Source organism: Rhinoderma darwinii, chromosome 4 (genome assembly GCF_050947455.1).
Source record: "Rhinoderma darwinii isolate aRhiDar2 chromosome 4, aRhiDar2.hap1, whole genome shotgun sequence".
In the NCBI taxonomy this organism is placed as follows: Eukaryota; Metazoa; Chordata; class Amphibia; order Anura; family Rhinodermatidae; genus Rhinoderma; species Rhinoderma darwinii.
The window spans coordinates 28,904,592-28,924,488 of NC_134690.1; the positions used below are offsets into that span (position 1 = coordinate 28,904,592).

The 19,897-nt window shown below is 44.7% G+C and overlaps 1 protein-coding gene across 4 annotated transcripts in view; it reads left to right on the top strand.

The window, feature by feature from the left end:
- The window catches only part of TDRD6 (tudor domain containing 6), an 81,591-nt gene that overhangs the window by 32,916 nt on the left and 28,778 nt on the right, over positions 1-19,897 (top strand). Inside the window, exons 4-5 of one of the 4 annotated variants that reach the window (XM_075860956.1) lie at positions 4,571-4,681; positions 13,255-13,365. The exons of 1 other annotated variant lie outside the window; for it this stretch is intronic. In XM_075860956.1, coding sequence (XP_075717071.1) covers positions 4,571-4,681; positions 13,255-13,365 — 222 coding nt within the window. The remainder of the gene's footprint in view (positions 1-4,570; positions 4,682-13,254; positions 13,366-19,897) is intronic. 2 more of the 4 variants (XM_075860957.1, XM_075860958.1) reach the window with 2 other exon arrangements.

The window sequence follows — 19,897 nt, forward strand, 5'->3', positions numbered from 1 at the left end:
CTTGGCACAACTTATACTTACATTTTATAAAGGTCTTTTATGGATGAAGGGTATGGCTTTTAGTCAGACACTTGAACTGTCGTGCAATTTTTGAAGGTAGTCATGGCTGTAGACTATTAGGTTCTGTATGACTTTTATGTTTTTCAGGCTGTCTGTATTTGGAAATAAACTATAAATGGCCAAAAGTATGTGGACACCTGACCGTCACACTTATATGAGCTTGTTGGACATCCCATACCAAAAACATGGGTGTTAATATGTATTTGGCTCCATTTTGCAGCTCTAACAGCCTCCACTCTTCTGGTAAGGCTTTCCACACGATTTGGAATTTTTGCCCATTCATCCAGAAGATCATTAGTGTGGTCAGATACTGATGTTGGAGGAGGAGGCCTGGCTCACAAGCTCCGATATAGTTTATCCTAAAGGTGTTGGATGGGGTTGAGGTCAGGACTCTGTGTGACTCCGAGTCATGCTGGAACAGAAAACCACCAAACCCCAAACTGTTCCCTCAAAGTTGGAAGCTACAATTATGTAAGGCATCTGCATCAAGGCTTTCTGTTCTGCTCCGTCAGAAAAACCGGAGCCGATGAATCTATCGCATTCAGTGGTGGTGTCCGTCGTTATGCAGAAAAATAGCGCAGTATGCAGCGTTATTTTTTTGGCAAAAACCATAGAATCTGCAACGGAGGCTCTGACGCAGATGTGAACGGAGCCTAAAATGTCTGTATGCTGTAGGCCCCTCAGGCTAAGGGCCCCACCCTGAAAAACAGCCCCAGGCCATTATCTCTCCTCTAACATATGTTACAGTAGGCACGATACATTCCAGTAGGTAGCAGCTGACTCTTGGCATTGTGCATGGTGATGTCCGGCTTGTGAGCAGCGACCATGGAAACCCATTTCATGAATCTCCGGATGCACAGTTCTGGTGTTGATGTCACTTTCAGAGGCAGTGTGGATCTCTGTAGAGAGATCTAACCGAGAATAGCCAATCTCTATGCGCCACGCGCCTCAGCACTCTGCGGCCCCGCTCTGTGAGTTAGTGTGGTCATCCGCTACGTGGCTGAGCTGTTACTCCTAGATGTTTCCTCTTCATAATAACAACATTTACAGGAGAACAGGGCAAGTATTTCACAAACTAGCTTGTGGCAAAGGTGGCATCCTATGACCATGCCACCAGTCTTCAGTACGATCCATACTAATGTCCAAATCCATTTGGTCATATAGTGTGTGGGATGCACTCACTTTTCCCTGTTTTTGTCAGGTGTATATTAAAAGCTTGATGCAAGTTTTCTGGCATGGGAAAGTCGCATATTTTGATGCATGCCATGTTTTCTCTAAAATGTGCAACTTTTTACTTTTTTCACCATTTTCCGAAAGCGGTGAGAAAAGGAGTGGGTTTAGCGGTAGGGGGCGGTGCCAGAAACTGGTGTAAGTTGTGGCGCATATCATGTACTCGTAGCGCACGTGCAGCCAAAGATGTGGGAAGTTTCTAAAGAGGTGTACAAATTTTACGCGTTTACCGCCGACCTAGACTAATTGATGTTTTAAATGCCTGTCTTAACCTATTCCCCCTTCTGTTTTTAGAAATTCTGTCCCGTTGTGTTTTAGCTTGAAGCACCGCTCCCTGGTTAAACAGGTCTCTTCCTTGGTCAGCCCCTCCGCTGTCGTCCCGAATATGCCCGCTGATGGAGTAGTACGCGAAGCACCCTTCATTAAATACTTCTATCTGCGCTATCATGCCTGGAAACTAGCGCAGACGCAGTGCATTAAAATGGGAGGCACTGATGGACTGGGGCCATCACAAACCCCTCTATCAGCTTCCATTATCAGGACGAGCGCAGAGTGGGTGCCCATAGAGTAGACCTGGATAACCAGGGGGGGGGGGGGGCGCTTCAAGATTAAATAAAATTGCGCAGAACTTGTAAACACAGTATATTAGCAAGTTCCATATATCCCCCTTATCCACTGTAACATTATATATAAAGAGGTCAACCCCATTAACTCTATCCAGGAGTTGTCGCTACAGAAATTGGCACCTAAAATGTAGCGTATTTAGTAAATCACTGCCTACTGATGTCGTGATATAGTAGTACCCAGTCTCTGATGGCCTAGTCATTGAGTGGTCGTACCTGGTGTTCCAGTGACTGTAGGGGAAGTTTGTCTGGGACCGTGCTTTGTTTCTTTAAACTATAAGGCCCAGACGTAGCGTTATTGCTGCAGTATTTTCGTCCGGATTTGCGGGTGGAAATTAGTTTTAACGGTAATTTTAAAAATCTCATTCACACGTTGCTGGAAATTTCCATGCAGAATTGACCTGACAGCAAGTCTTGTGATTTTTGCTGCATAAAAGCTACAAATTTGCAGAAAAAAAATCGTAAGACCACTTTAAAAAAAAGATACTCTCATCTCCTGGGGCTCCCATAGCGACCTCTCACTCCTCCCTGGTCTGGTCTGAGTGCTGCTGGCCTCCTGGTATGACGTTTCATCCCATGCGCTGCTGCAGCCAATCACAGGCTGCAACGATCACATGGAGAAAACGTCATCCCCGGAGGTCGGCAGCACTGACACCAGTCATTCACTTGAATGGGAGAAGGCTGTAATACTGTGAACCTCTACAAGTGTGTTGGCCATTCACAGTACGAGCAGATAAGAAATGAAGTGAAAGCAGCGCTCGCACAAGCGCTGCGGCCCCTTAAAAACAGCTGATCGGCAGGGGCGCTGGGAGTCGGTCCTCCACCGATCATATATTGTTAGGATCTAAGCCATCAATTTTTAGGACTGGACAACCACTTTGATTGTTATGTCAATTTTTTTTGTCCCCCTCGGGGACTTGAACAAGAGATTGTTTGATCACTGGTACAATACACTGCAATACTTGAGCAGCGTCCACAGCGCTATGTGCCATCACTGCGGTTATTTAGCCATTTATTGTTGGACCGGTTTTGATAAGTGAGATATGAGGACAGTGTAGGACTAGAGCTGCTGTGTTTTGGACTTGTAACTTCCAAATTCCTGATGATAACCTAGTTATAAATTTAAGAGGAAATGTAGTATTACATGGCAGCTATGCAGATGAATGGCACGAGTCCGCCATGTCAGCAGCTGTCTGCATTGGCTTATAGAGAGGAGTCAGGTATAGGGGCCTTCATGACATCTATTTGCCCTAATGGGTCATATGGACAGGGGCTGCCGTGATGCCCATGAAAAAATAAATTTCGTGTTTTTTACGTACACTAAATGGCCTTTTATATAAGGCTATAATCACACTGCTTATTTTCAGGTTTATAAAATGCTTGTATTACGCTCCGAAATACACTTCAAATACACCTGCATACAGTCTGCCATTGTTTTCAATTGGAAATCTAATGTGTAGTTCATCCGAGGTGTAATTATTCGCTGCTGTATTTAAAAAAAAAAAAAAAAAGCGACAGCACTTCTTGACGCGTTTTACAACCTGATTTGCTAAGACCCAAGGCTGTCTGATTACAGCGAGCCAAGGTTTCCTTTCTGATATTAAAGAAAACCTTTCAATCTTCCAATTAAATGGCCCAGTTAGTAGTGAGCTTTATCTGATCTCCACTGTTAAAGGGCTTTTCCACTTTGGACAATCTCTACTTGTTAGAAGGGTCCCTTGTCATTGAACTGATAACAAAGTGTCTCCCAGCTGGCACCCCCAGTGATCAGCTGTAATCAGAGGGAAAACTGTTAGTAAGTGTTCAATTTCCCTGCAGCGCCACCACAGGGGAAATGAGGCATTACACATTTCCCATTCATATCAATGTGTTGTCTGTATAATACAGGACAGGTCCTCCAGAGCGAGAGACACTCTTTGTAACCACTCTCCGCTCTGGCCAAGAGTTGCGAATCCTGAATAGAGGAACCCCCTTTCTAATAACTCAGAATTCCCTAATAGAGTATAGGAAAATGGGGTTTCTAAACTAGACAACCCCTTTAAGAATTAAGTATGATAATATGTGACTGCTGAACGTCTGTATAAGGGCCATTTCACGTCAGCGCTGGCTTCCGTTCATGGGTTCCATTTCAGATTTCCGTCAGGGGAACCCATGAACGGAAGGCAAAACGGAAACCATAGATTCCGTTTTCATTACCATTGATTTCAATGGTAATGCTTCTGTTGCAAATGGTTTCCGTTTCTCTTTGTTTCATAAGGTTTCCATTTTTTTAGCTGAATAAATAGCGCAGTAACTGTTCTACTTGTTTTTTTCTAAAAAACTGAAACCTTGCAGAAGGAGACAAACGGAAACCATTTTCAAAATTTCTGTTTGGCTTTTCGTTCATGGGTTCCTGTGACATAAAAGGTCTGACGGAACCCTGACGCAGATGTGAACAGGCCCTAAGAATCCAGAACTTTATAATATTGAGTATGCAGGAAGCTCCTAAGCTCCCTCTAGTGGTGGCTGCAGTTAATCAACATGTTATCTTTTACATATATCTCGGTGCTGGGGATCCGGAGCTCTGTTCAGGAAAACAGCACTTTGGCCGCTATAAAGATATATTTAGAAATTAACCAGCACAGGATTATGAACTTATTTTGTTATACTTCCTCTAGAACTATTGTCCCGGGACGCTTCTGAGTCTCTGGAGAGTCTGATTCTTCACTTCAATGAGAAATTGATTCTACTTAAGGATGAAACAATTTCCGATGACGCTGCGAAAGAAGGTACCTAATATAAGGTGGACACGCGCCACTATTAAGACATCCGCATCCTCATAATTTTGCTGTATTACTTATGGGATTTCTAGCTTATAAGCGTGACACTAACGTTCAAGGGATCTTCCTGGACTTAAAAAGAAAAATTGTAATGATCCCAGAAAACACCTTTTATAATTTGCTGTATCTCTGTACTTTTTGTCATATTACAATTTTTTTGAAAAGTTTAGGGAGCTCGTTTAATTTATATCAATTTTTATTTTGGCAACAAAAGCAGTTCTGCTGCAGCTTTAATAATAATAATTTTTTTTTACACCATACACCGATCATCATAAATAATATTATACATTTGTTGTACAGGTTGTTGCGGTCGTGGCGATACCAAATATGTCTATTTCGTGTTTTGGGACTTCTATTTTAAAAAGTTTATTTATTGTGGTTTTTTGCATTTTTTTTTTTTTATTTAACAATTTTTTTTACATAAATGTAACTTTTTTATTTTTATTTTTATTTTTTTTAATCCCATAAAGGGATTTTTCATTTTTATTTTTTAACTAATGTACTGGCATATATCTATATGCCAGTACATTAGCCTGTGTACTGATTGTACACAGGCAGTTGTTAGGGCATACCTCAGTATGCCCAATACAACAGGAAATATGGTCAGGCAGCCCTGGGTTCCTTCAATGGACCCTGGGCTGTCTGGCCACACAAGTTGTCACGATGGGTACGTGGACCCATTGGGCCGTACCGCCGTAGCGGGATAGCAGCCGGCCAACAGGATACCAAGTCACAGTCTATAGTACGAATAAGGGTACCTGTGGTAACTTCAGACAGTAGCGATGGTAGTCTTGGATGGGACCTTGGCAGCAGGCAGACAGCAGGCGCGGTGTAACACGGAAGGCGTAGTATATAGCAGAATACGACTCCAGGAACAAGGAAGCACAGGATACAGGTAGCAGGAACGGGAACACTGGGAATTGGAAAACACTAAGGGACCACTTGCAAAGACTAACATCGGTAACACAACAACGCTCAGGCAATCAAGGAAGGGGCAGGGCCCTTCTTATAGTCCAGGGTGATCATGGGCTAATTTGGTATACAATTCATACAATTCAGGTGCGCACGCTGGCCCTTTAAGACCGACATGCGCACCCTACGAGACACAGCAGAGTGAAGCGTAAGTGAGCGCTGGCGTCTCCTGAGAAAGAGATGGGGGCCAGCGCTCACTGATCCATGGCTGCGGCCGTCAGGGGGTGAGTAATCCCGACGGTCCGCGGCCATGGGTGTCACACAAGTTATGGGCTTTGATCATGTCACAGGGATTTTCTGTGACTCAATCAAAAGGCGGCCCCCCCTCCCCTTATTTACTTTGAACGCCGTGATCAGCTTTGATCGCAGCATTCAATGGGTTAACGTCAAAGAGAGAAAAGGTTTCTCTTCTCTCTGCAGGTAAGAGCGGGGCTGCGGCTGTGTATTACAGCTGTTGCCCCGATCGCGAACGAACACGGCTGTCACACAGGACGAGAATGCTCATCCTAATGCGCGAAGCACCCGCCGCTCAGGACGAGCATTCTCGTCCTGTGTCGGCAACCAGTTAAGGTCCTTTTACACATGCCAATTATCGGGCAAACAATCGTTCATATAACGCTGGTTGACGATAATTGCCCTGTATAAACAGGGCAGCGATCAGCAGATGAACAAGCAAACGCTCGTTCATCAGCTGATCGTATAGTTTTTAAAAAGTTAAATATTATCTTTGTCGGCAGCACATACGTAAAAGGGGAGACGCGCTGCCGACATGATAATAATGCATAGGGAGAAGCGATCGGAGTAAGGAGCGCTCGTCCCTATACTAGCTCCTTGTGAAAGGCGCAAACGAGCGCCGATCAACGAGCTGTCTCATTGATCGGCGCTCGTTTACACAGTCCAGGACGGGCCGTGTCAAAGGGCCTTTACGGAATTCAGTCTCACATACATGGAAACGAAGAAACTGTAGCTGCGTACCCTTCCTCCGTGTCTTATTTTTTATTTTTTTTACAGCAGGAGGATTTTTTTGGTGGTTTAAAAGGTTTCTGCAGGCAGGGAAAGGAGAACTACATGCTGCTGGAGAAAAGTCCCTTTCCCCTAATAACCTATGACAAAGTTTCACATTTCAAAGTTCATGTACTACTGAACAAACTTATCTTGATAGGTATGCTTTAAAGGAGTTTTACAAAAAAACAAAACGCTCTGCTCTCAACTGAGAGTTTGTTACAGTTGTTTCGGGTCAACACTGTTTCGGGATAACCCTTTAACATTGTGGTGGGTAGCAGTGCTCTATGTAGCGTGCTGTCTGGTTTTAACAGAAGGTATGGTAGCAGGTGTATACGGCCACTATATTTCCTCCATTCCAATATGCAGAATGCCCTATAAGGGCTTTTGCGCAGATAATTTGCAGATTTTACCCATATAAATTTGAATAGAGAAGTCTGCACCTATATTGGCCGTTATCTATTGGATTAATCCCAGTAACAACCAGTATCACTTAGGCGGGATTCACACGACCGGGTCGGGTCCGAGCCCGAGTGCCGGCCGGTAAAATCGGCCATTCTGCCCGGCCGGTTTGCATAAAGTTATGCATCCGTGCCGGGCAGATCCGGACAGTGACATCAGCGGCAGCTCCTGAAGGGGAATCCCCATGTGTTCGGGGATTCCGCTTCAGGAGTTTCCCCTGATGTCACTGCCCAGATATGGACAGAGACATCAAGCGCTCTGTCCAGGAGCGGAATCCCCGAACACACGGGGATTCCGCTCCTTCAAGGAGCTAAAGTGCGGCTAGCACATAGCAGAGCGGGGAGATACCTCCCTGCTCTGCTATAGTGGCGTCGCTGCAGTAGTAGCAGCAGCAGCTGCTGCTACTAGCGGCGCCATCTAAGGTGTCGCCGAGCCAGGGTGCTTTTAACAAGCAGGGGAAGGGAGCCAGCGCAGCGCTCCCTCCACATGCTGTACACCCCGGCCCTGCAACACAGTGTGCAGCGATGCCATTCGTCAGAATGGCATCAACTCCTCCTCCTCACATGCACTCTGCGCTGTGAGGAGGAGGAGATAGAGCGCAAGCGCCGGGAAACCCGGCCATCACTCGGAACACATTCCGGTGATGGCCGTGTAATACCCGGCCCCATAGACTTCTATGGGAGCCGGGCGGCCGGGTGCCCGGGCAAAGATAGAGCATGTCCTATTTTTTGACGGCCGGATTTTCCGGCCGTCAAAAAATCGGTCGTGTGAATAGCCCCATTAGGGGTCTATCATTCCTAATGCAGCCGGGTGCCGGCCGATTTATGAACGGCCGGCACCCGGACGGGAAACCCTGCCGTGTGAATGAGGCCTTACTGCTCCTAACTCCTGGGTCTTCTTCAGCTGAAGTGTACCCTGGAGCAAGGAGCAGTACGTAAATAGAGGTGTCTGGTGCCTTATTCTTCGTTTACTTCTGCGTTGGAGGCTTCGTTAGGGGCCTCCGTCGCAGATTCGCCTGACATTACCAGAGCCGCACGCTATGCGGTAAAACGACGGACGGAACCGTTGCATTAGTTTTTCCCTTGTTCTGCTCCTCTGACGGAGCAGAACAATGGAACGCACTGACGCAGGTGTAAAGGCCTAAATGTAATGATTTTTTTATTATTTCTGGGTCTCGTCTGTGGTCTGGCTTAATTTTGGGGTCTAAATTTATTTGGGGATCTGGTCTGAGGTCTGAATTAGTTTTGTGCTCTAATCTGAAGTCTAGATTAATTTGGGGTCTGATTTTAAATTTAGGGCCTTGTTTGTGGTCTGGATTAATTTTAGGGGTCTGGTGACCGCTTCACTATTCTACAACACACAGGAGAGCTGACATCTCCTCTGTACTACGCCACACAGGAGAGCTGACAGCTCCTCTACACCACACAGGAGAGCTGACCGCTCCTCTATACTACACCACACAGGAGAGCTGACCGCTCCTCTATACTACACCACACAGGAGAGCTGACATCTCCTCTGTACTACACCACACAGGAAAGCTGACCGCTCCTCTATACTACACCACACAGGAGAGTTGACCGCTCCTCTATACTACACCACACAGGAGAGCTGACCGCTCCTCTATACTACACCACACAGGAGAATAGAGAGCTCCTCTATACTACACCACACAGGAGAGCTGATAGCTCCTCTATACTACACCACACAGGAGAGCTGATAGCTCCTCTATACTACACCACACAGGAGAGCTGACAGCTCCTCCATACTACACCACACAGGAGAGCTGACCGCTCCTCTATACAACACCACACAGGAGAGCTGACCGCTCCTCTATACAACACCACACAGGAGAGCGGACCGCTCCTCTATACAACACCACACAGGAGAGCGGACCGCTCCTCTATACAACACCACACAGGAGAACTGACCGATCCTCTATACTACACCACACAGGAGAGCTGACAGCTCCTCTATACTACACCACACAGGAGAGCTGACAGCTCCTCTATACTACACCACACAGGAGAACTGACTGATCCTCTATACTACACCACACAGGAGAACTGACTGGTCCTCTATACTACACCACACAGGAGAGCTGACAGCTCCTCTACACTACACCACACAGGTGAGCTGACCGCTCTTCTATACAACACCACACAGGAGAGCGGACAGATCCTCTATACTTCACTACACAGGAGAGCTGACAGGTCCTCTATACTACACCACACAGGAGAGCTGACAGCTCCTCTATACTACACCACACAGGAGAGCTGACAGCTCCTCTATACAACACCACACAGGAGAGCTGACAGCTCCTCTATACTACACCACACAGGAGAGCTGACAGCTCCTCTATACTACACCACACAGGAGAGCTGACAGATCCTCTATACTACACCACACAGGAAAGCTGACAGCTCCTCTATACTACACCACACAGGAGAGCTGACAGATCCTCTATACAACACCACACAGGAGAGCTGAAATATCCTCTATACTACACCACACAGGAGAGCTGATAGCTCCTCTATACTACACCACACAGGAGAGCTGACAGATCCTCTATACAACACCACACAGGAGAGCTAATAACTCCTCTATACTACACCACACAGGAGAGCTGACAGCTCCTCTATACTACACCACACAGGAGAGCTGACAGCTCCTCTATACAACACCACACAGGAGAGCGGACAGATCCTCTTTACTACACCACACAGGAGAACTGACAGATCCTCTATACTACACCACACAGCAGAGCTGACAGCTCCTCTATACTACAACACACAGGAGAGCTGAGAGGTCCTCTATACTACACCACACAGGAGAGCTGACAGCTCCTCTATACTACACCACACAGGAGAACTGACAGATCCTCTATACTACACCACACAGGAAAGCTGACCGCTCCTCTATACTACACCACACAGGAAAGCTGACCGCTCCTCTATACTACACCACACAGGAGATCTGACAGCTCCTCTATACAACACCACACAGGAGGGCGGACAGATCCTCTATACTACACCACACAGGAGAGCTGACAGATCCTCTATACTACAGCACACAGGAGAGCTGACATCCTCTATACTACACCACACAGGAGAGCTGACAGCTCCTCTATACAACACCACACAGGAGAGCGGACAGATCCTCTATACTACACCACACAGGAGAACTGACAAGTCCTCTATACTACACCACACAGGAGAGCTGACAGATCCTCTATACTACACCACACAGGAGAGCTGACAGCTCCTCTATACAACACCACACACGAGAGCGGACAGATCCTCTATACTACACCACACAGGAGAACTGACAGGTCCTCTATACTACACCACACAGGAGAGCTGACAGGTCCTCTATACTACACCACACAGGAGAGCAGACAGCTCCTCTATACTACACCACACAGGAGACTAGAGAGCTCCTCTATACTACACCACACAGGAGAGCTGATAGCTCCTCTATACTACACCACACAGGAGAGCTGACAGCTCCTCTATACTACACCACACAGGAGAGCGGACAGATCCTCTATACAACACCACACAGGAGAGCGGACAGATCCTCTATACTACACCACACAGGAGAGCTGACAGCTCCTCTATACAACACCACACAGGAGAGCGGACAGATCCTCTATACTACACCACACAGGAGAGCTGACAGCTCCTCTATACAACACCACACAGGAGAGAGGACAGATCCTCTATACTACACCACACAGGAGAGCTGACAGATCCTCTATACTACACCACACAGGAAAGCTGACAGCTCCTCTATACTACACCACACAGTAGAGCTGACAGGTCCTCTATACTACACCACACAGGAGAGCTGACAGCTCCTCTATACAACACCACACAGGAGAGCGGACAGATCCTCTATACTACACCACACAGGAAAACTGACAGCTCCTCTACACTACACCACACAGGTGAGCTGACCGCTCCTCTATACAACACCACACAGGAGAGCGGACAGATCCTCTATACTACACCACACAGGAGAGCTGACAGATCCTCTATACTACACCACACAGGAAAGCTGACAGCTCCTCTATACTACACCACACAGTAGAGCTGACAGATCCTCTATACTACACCACACAGGAGAGCTGACAGGTCCTCTATACTACACCACACAGGAGAGTGGACAGATCCTCTATACTACACCACACAGGAGAACTGACAGGTCCTCTATACTACACCACACAGGAGAACTGACAGGTCCTCTATACTACACCACACAGGAGAGCTGACAGCTCCTCTATACTACACCACACAGGAGAGCTGACAGCTCCTCTATACTACACCACACAGGAGAACTAACAGCTCCTCTATACTACACCACACAGGAGAGCTGACCGATCCTCTATACTACACCACGCAGGAGAGCTGACATATCCTCTATACTACACCACACAGGAGAACTGACAGATCCTCTATACTACACCACGCAGGAAAGCTGACAGATCCTCTATACTACACCACGCAGGAGAGCTGACATATCCTCTATACTACACCACACAGGAGAGGTGACAGCTCCTCTATACTACACCACACAGGAGAGCTGACAGCTTCTCTATACTACACCACACAGGAGAGCTGACAGCTCCTCTATACTACTCCACACAGGAGAGCTGAAAGCTCCTCTATACTACACCACACAGGAGAGCTGACAGATCCTCTATACTACACCACACAGGAGAACTGAGTGGTGATATATTTAGAGATATTTTAAACTTTTCTATATGCAGTGATTAAAAGATATATGTTTTCATGATTCTGCCTATCAAACGAGTCCCAGCGCTAGGGAGGTCACTTAAAACCATGTACACCCATTCCTTTGTATTACTTCTTAGTATCTTAATTTCCAAGATAAAGAAAATTGATTGTGTTATGCAAATTAGCCTGCAAGTGCTCCGAGGGCAGTATCAAGCCTGGCAAGCTCTTCTGGTCGCGCTATGTAACCTGCCCAACTCCTCCCCCTCGCTCATGATTGACGGTTCCAGGTTATGTAGACATCACTGTTTCTTCCCTAAAATATGTTCGTTTTGGGCCTGCATATTCGCGGTCCGTGTACCGCGCATGTTTTTTCCAAAAATGAATAGTGGGAGATTTCAGGGAAGGTTGCGGTGACATCGACACAGCCTGGCGACTTCAATCCTTAGCGAGGGTCAGGAGTTAGGCAGGGTTACATGTCAAGACCAGGAGCACTTGCCGGGATTGAGACTGCTTACTTGGCACTTCCAACATTACTTACTTAACGCTAGAAAGTTCATTTGCTCCGCAAAGACGATGCTTGGATGTCATACAAAGGTTTGTTTACACATGTTTTTGACTCGTTTGCTAGGCAAAATGGTGATGTCAGAATCACTTTGTGTTATTGTGAGTTTCTAGTCGGCGTTGGATGGTTTTTGAAGGGGTTGTCTACTTTAGATTGCACGTACTGAAAGCCCCCCAAACCTGGCTGACAGAAAGGGCATGCTATATGTAAAGAACTAAATCCCTCTCGTAGAGGGATCATATGGCTACATTTACGGCACATTAGGTTAACTTTCCAAAGATAAATAAATTCCCTTTTGTTGTGAAATGTATACTACTGTAACAAAGTGTAAATAAACGTGTAAACAACTTTTGACATGTCATAGGTTTTGTTGGGATGGGGTTCGAGCACTGAGACCTCCACCGATCATTAAAATGATGCTTCAGAAGCGATTGGTTGAGGGCTTTGCCGCTACATTTCTGATCGGTTTTCCTCTGAGCTGTGTACGGTCTTAATAGATAGTCTAGGAGTCCATACACCACTGGCTCGGCTTTCCAAGGAAAGCAGATTAGAAACGAGATGTCACAGTGCTCACGCGAGCTCTTCTGTCGCTTCGTTTTAGCGCTCGGACCCCCACAAATCAAAACTTCTGACATGTCACTATGACATGTCAAACGTTTTTTAAAAGTTTAGTTACATTTTAATATTATTTTGGCCCATACTTATTCCATTTATTTTTATCTGTTTGTCATTTGTCTTGTCTTTTACAATGTGTATTGTTTGTTTTCTTTTGGTTTGTTTTTTTATAGAACATACATCTTTACAAATAACATCTATCATTCATGCAGAAAGTGATATAATTGAGGAAACTATTGTTCCGGGAGCTGCGACTACAGAAGCGTTTGAAGATTCTACAAAAAGTAAAAATTGTCTATTAAATAGTTAATTTACAAAAAAATAACATTACATAAAAATGGATTGAGCAGCAAGACGTGAACCCCCCCGTTCATGCCAGTAAAACAAAATCACGATCGCCTACAGCTTTTTTTAAAAGAAGTTCTTCATGTACATTTTTTATTATATAACAAATGTTACTAATCTATACATGTCTTATTTGTGGTTCAGTGAATGGGTCATGAATCATACTATATTTTTCAGACCAGATAAAAGGATGCATTGCAGACACCGCTTTTAAATAGTCCTTGACTGACCCTCACGTTATAGGAACCCATTTGTTCGGCAACAGCCTTGAGATAATTTCTGGGCCGACAGGGAGCAAAAGCGCCCTTCTTCCCCAAACTAGACTGAAACGTTCAGACCAAAGTTATAGGTCAGCCCCCTTTTGGTCCTTTTGGCGGTTTTCTTCCATGCAGAGAGATAGTCTTTCTCGCAGTAAAAAAGGAGACCATTCTTCAAGTTTGGCAACCCCAGGCCCTACCAGGTTTCACTTCTTACTAGGCAGCAGTTTCCAAGTCCTCCTCTGTCTGGAGAGGTGCTCCCACCTGAGTTTCCCACTTGGATGGGAAGCAGCCTCCTTCTCTTTTTGGACGTTTTGGCTATTCGTGGTGGATGATGCCAGGGTCAGAGAAGTGGTTTCCACGGGGTACAAGAAAGCATTTTCTTCTATCCCCCGTGACCATCACTCTTGGACCTACGTGTCATTCACAGGTTTCTATTTAAGCTAGTCATCCTCAAAAAGGACTGTTTGGTCTATGCAATCCTGGACCTGTACCGCACAAGGGTACCTGGATAGTCCAGACAGTGGCCGCAGCTCTGTCACTGATAGAGATTGGTGCAGCAGGTAACTCCAAATGTGGCGGATGTCACAGGTGCCGCATGTTGCGCCAGACGTGGCGAATTCCTCCGGACGTGGCAGAAGACACAGGACGTGGCGGATGACACAGATGCCGCAGGTTGCGCCAGACGTGGCGAATTCCTCCTGGACGTGGCAGAAGACACAGGACGTGGCGGACTCCGACACTAATAGGCACAGGAAAAAGAACAGCACGGGATGCAGGAACAGGTAACTGCACGGGTAACAACTGGAACGGGAAACACTAAGGGACCATTTGCAAGACGGATTGGGAAAACTAACAATGCTCAGGCAAGGATCAGAAGGCCTGGGGCCTTCTTAAAGACCAAAAAATCATGGCAGTTGATGATGATTTCCTCTGTGCGCGCACTGGCCCTTTAAGGGCACCCTACGGGACACAGCAGACCGGAGCGGATCCATGGCGCCGGGAGGTGAGTAAACCCGACGGCCTGTGGCCATGGACGCTACAATAATCCTCTTAATCCTGGTCCTTTGTAAAGTTTTTGGAAAGAACAAATCATGTGTGAGATTTGGTATTGACCACACTCTTATTAATGTCATTTCTACAGTCCTGGTCAAAAGTTTTGAGACTGACACGTTTTGGTTTTCACAAAGTTTGCTGCTTCAGTTTTTATATATAACTCTATAGATTGTTATGAAGAGTGATCAGATGAATTGCAAATAATTGCAAAGTCATTCCTTGCCATGACAATTCACTTAATCACAAAAACTCCATTTCCACTGCATTTCAGCCCTGCTACAAAATGATCTGCTAACATCAGTGATCTACTCGTTCGCTCAGGAGAAAGTGTTAAGGATGACAAGGTATCTAATATCACTCCGTCATGCTGATTGAATTATAAGAGCAGACTAGTTGCTTTAAAAGGGAGATGGTGCTTTGAAATCATGGTCTTCTTCTGTTAACCATGGTTACCTCCAAGGAAACACGTGCAGTCGTCATTGCTTTGCATCAAAGGGACTTTACATGCAAGGACATTGCTTCTTGTAAGATTGCCCCTAAATCAACCATTTATGGGATCATCTAGAACTTTAAGGAGACATTCAATTGCTGTGAAGAAGGCTTAGGGGCGCCCAAGAAAGTCCATCAAGTTTCAGGACCGTCTCCTAAGAAGGATTCAGCTATGGGATCGTTTCAACACCAGTGCAGAGCTTGCTCAAGAATGGCAGCAGGAAGGTGTCAGTGCATCTAAACGCACAGTGAGGCGAAGGCTTTTGGAGGCCGGCCTGGTGTCAAGAAGAGCAGCAAAGAAGCCACTTCTCTCCAAGAAAAACATCAAGAACAGCCTGACATTGTACAGGAAGTACAGGGATTGAACTACAGATGAATGAGGTAAAGTTATTTTCTCTGAAGCCCCCTACAGGCTGTTTGGGACATCTAGAAGAATTATTTTCCTGAGAAGAAAAGGTGAGCGCCACCATGAATCCTGTGTCATGCCAACAGTAAAGCATCCTGAGACCATTCATGTGTGGGGTTGCTTTTCATCCAAGGGAGTGGGCCCACTCACAATTTTTCCTAGGAACACTTCCGTAAATAAAGAATAATATCTAAACATCCTCCAAGAGCAACTTCTCCCAACTATCCAGGAGCAATTTGTTGAACAATTATTTTTCCAACATGATGAAGCACCATGTCACAATGCAAAAGTGATAACAAAGGGACTCGGTGAACAAAACCTTGAAAATTTTGGTCTATGGCCAGGAAACTCCCCAGGTCTCAATCCCATTGAGAACCTGTGGTCAATCCTCAAAAACCGGGTGGACAAACAAAAACACAGAAATTGTGATAAACTCCAAGCACTGATTAGGTAAGAATGGGTAACCATCAGTAAGGATTTGGCCCAGAAACTGATTTCCAGTATGCCAGGACGAATTGCAGAAGTCTTGAAAAGAAGGTTCAACATTGTAAATATTGAGTCTTTGCATAAACTTGATGTATTTATCAATAAAAATTTAAAAACGTATGAAATGCTTAGCGTTGTACTTTAGTTTACCATAGAAACTGTAACGGAATCATTAGATGAGCAACTCCCCAGAGTGCAAGTTATGGAATTGCTCTGTAAGCGATTCCCCAAAGGCAGCTGGAGACTATCCGGATAAAGCGTGCAGGTAATCCGCTACCTCAAGTCCGTCACTACTCTGATCAGCAGAGTCTAATGCTTCTCTATGGTCTTCAACAGAGCCCACTGCAAGGCAGGTTGGATTTGGCTGCATAGAACAATTTCCTCAAACTGTTGCAGGAAAATTTTATGGGCCAGTTTATGGAAGACCCGACTAGAGGTGACGCTCTGTTGGATCTGGTCATTTCTAATAATGCAGAGCTTGTTGGGAATGTCAATGTTCGTGAAAACCTCGGGAACAGTGATCACAACATAGTTATATTTTACCTATACTGTAAAAAACAAACGCAGGCTGGGAGGGCAAACACACTTAATTTTAAGAAGGCCAATTTCCCCAGGATGAGGGCTGCAAATCAGGATATAGACTGGGAAGAACTAATGTCAAATAATGGTACAAATGATAAATAGGAGATCTTAAAATCTACTTTGTATAATTATAGTGCAAAATTTTTTCCCATAGGTAACAAGTATAAGCGACTAAAATTAAACCCCACATAGCTTACACCTTCTGTAAAAAGGGCAATATATGATGACAAAAAAAAGGGCATTTGAAAAATACAAATCTGAGGGTACATCTGTAGCCTTTGTATATTACAAACCGCTTAATAAAATCTGCAAAAAAGTAATAAAATCAGCAAAAATACAAAATGAAAGGCAGGTGGCCAAGGATAGTAAAACAAATCCCCAAAAATTCTTCAAGTATATAAATGCAAAAAGCCAAGGTCTGAACATGCAGGACCCCTAGATAATGGTAATGGGGAGTTGGTCACAGGGGATCAAGAGAAGGCAGAGTTACTAAATGGGTTCTTCTCCTCTGTATATACAACAGAAGAAAGAGCAGCTGATGTAGCCGCTGCCAGTGCTGTTAATATATCAGTTGATATACTGAATTGGCTGAATGTAGATATGGTCCAAGCCAAGTTAAATAAAATAAATGTACACAAGGCCCCTGGGACCAGATGGGTTACACCCTCGAGTTATTAAAGTGCTTAGTTCAGTTCTTTCTGTCCCCCTCTTCATATTATTTAGAGATTCTCTAGTGACTGGTATAGTGCCAAGGGACTGGCACAGAAGGATCTAGGTGTACTTGTAGATCATAGACTAAATAACAGCATGCAATGTCAATCAGCTGCTTCTAAGGACAGCAAGATCTTGTCGTGTATTAAAAGAGGCATGGACTCGCGGGACAGGGATGTAATATTACCACTTTACAAAGCATTAGTGCGGCCTCAACTAGATGCATTTCAGTTCTGGGCTCCAGTATATAGAAAGGATGCCCTGGAGTTGGAGAAAATACAAAGAAGAGCAACGAAGCTAATAAGGGGCATGGAGAATCTAAGTTATGAGGAAAGATTAACCGGTTAAGGACTAGGCTGTTTTACAGCTAAATGACCAGAGCAAATTTCACAATTTTGCTTTGCGCTTCTTTAGATGACTATAACTCAGCAGGTGAATAAAGTTCATCTTTGAATTTTACACTCTTTTTAAAGGACAGATAGGGCTTTGTTTTAGTGGCATTTGTCAGTATATATCATTTTTTTTTTTTTCTCTAAAGTGGGCAAAATTGGAAAAAAATGCAAGAATTTAACAATTGCGTCGGTTTATGCTAGCATTTTTCACACACGGTATGAACCACGGCCAAAATTAATCTCCTTTCACATTCTTCCACTTCTCCCGTGCATGGGGATACCAAATATGTGTGCCTTATTCGCTGTGCGGGCATGTGCCAGGGCTTGGCATAAAAGGAGGCTTTTTGGCCTTTTCGGTCCAGGAATTTTGCATTTGATTTTAGAGCCGCATACTGTTTTCTGGGGGGCCTAATACTGCTGAAACATTGGAAACACCCCATAAATTACTTCATTCACACAAGTAGACCCCACAAGGTTTCCTTCAAGGGGTTTATCACATTTTTAGCAAGTCCAGTTTTCTTCTGAAAGTTTCTTGAATAAGATGGAACAAAATAAAATCAGCACTTTTTTAGCAAATGCGTCAGTTTAGGCTAGTATTTTTCACACACGGTATAGACCACGGCCAAAATTCATCTCCTTTCACGTTCTTCCACTTCTCCCGTGCATGGGGATACCAAATATGTGAGCCTTATTCACTGTGCGGGCATGTGCCAGGGCTTGGCATAAAAGGAGGCTTTTTGGTCCAGGAATTTTGCATTTGATTTTATAGCCGCATACTGTTTTCTGGGGGTCCTAATGCTGCTGAAACATTAGAATCACCCCATAAATGACTTCATTCACACAAGTAGACCCCACAAGGTTTCCTTCAAGGGGTTTATCATATTTTTAGACAGTCCAGTTTTCTTCTGAAAGTTTCTTGAATAAGATGGAACAAAATAAAATTAGCTTTTTTTTTTAACAAATGCGTCAGTTTATGCTAGCTTTTTCACACACAAAATGGACCACGGACAAAATTCATCGCATTTCACATTCTTCCTCTTCTCCCGTGCATGGGGATACCAAATATGTGTGCTTTATTCATGGGCATGTGCCAGGGCTTGGCATAAAAAGAGGCTTTTTGGCCTTTTCGGTCCAGGAATTCTGCACTTGATTTTATAGCCGCATACTGTTTTCTGGGGGGCCTAATGCTGCTGAAAGATTAGAAACACCCCATAAATGACTTCGTTCACACAAGTAGACCCCACAAGGTTTCCTTCAAGGGGTTTATCATATTTTTAGCAAGTCCAGTTTTCTTCTGAAAGTTTCTTGAATAAGATGGAACAAAATAAAATCAGCACTTTTTTAGCAAATGCGTCAGTTTAGGCTAGTATTTTTCACACACGGTATAGACCATAGCCAAAATTCATCTCCTTTCACATTCTTCCACTTCTCCCGTGCATGGGGATACCAAATATGTGAGCCTTATTCACTGTGCGGGCATGTGCCAGGGCTTGGCATAAAAGGAGGCTTTTTGGCCTTTTCGGTCCAGGAATTCTGCACTTGACTTTATAGCCGCATACTGTTTTCTGGGGGGCCTAATGCTGCTGAAACATTAGAAACACCCCATAAATGACTTCATTCACACAAGTAGACCCCACAAGGTTTTCTTCAAGGGGTTTATCATATTTTTAGACAGTCCAGTTTTCTTCTGAAAGTTTCTTGAATAAGATGGAACAAAATAAAATTAGCATTTTTTTAGCAAATGCGTCAGTTTATACCAGCATTTTTCACACACGGTATAGACCACGGTCAAAATTAATCTCCGTTCACATTCTGCCACTTCTCCCGTGCACGGGGATACCAAATATGTGGCCTTATTTATCACATAGAGATGTAGGAGGGCGGAGGATAGAAGAAGATTATTTCACATATCGCTTTTTTTCAAAGCTGGTTTTACAAAACTCAACAGAGTTTCTATAACACTTCCAAAATATCTGCTCGTCCACACTTACATTCTGCTCAGGGGTGTAGAGTTGCAGAAATAAATTATTCAGGGAATTTATTAGCGGTCTTATTTTGAACAACCGATCCCGGTTTGCATCGGTACTTGGGG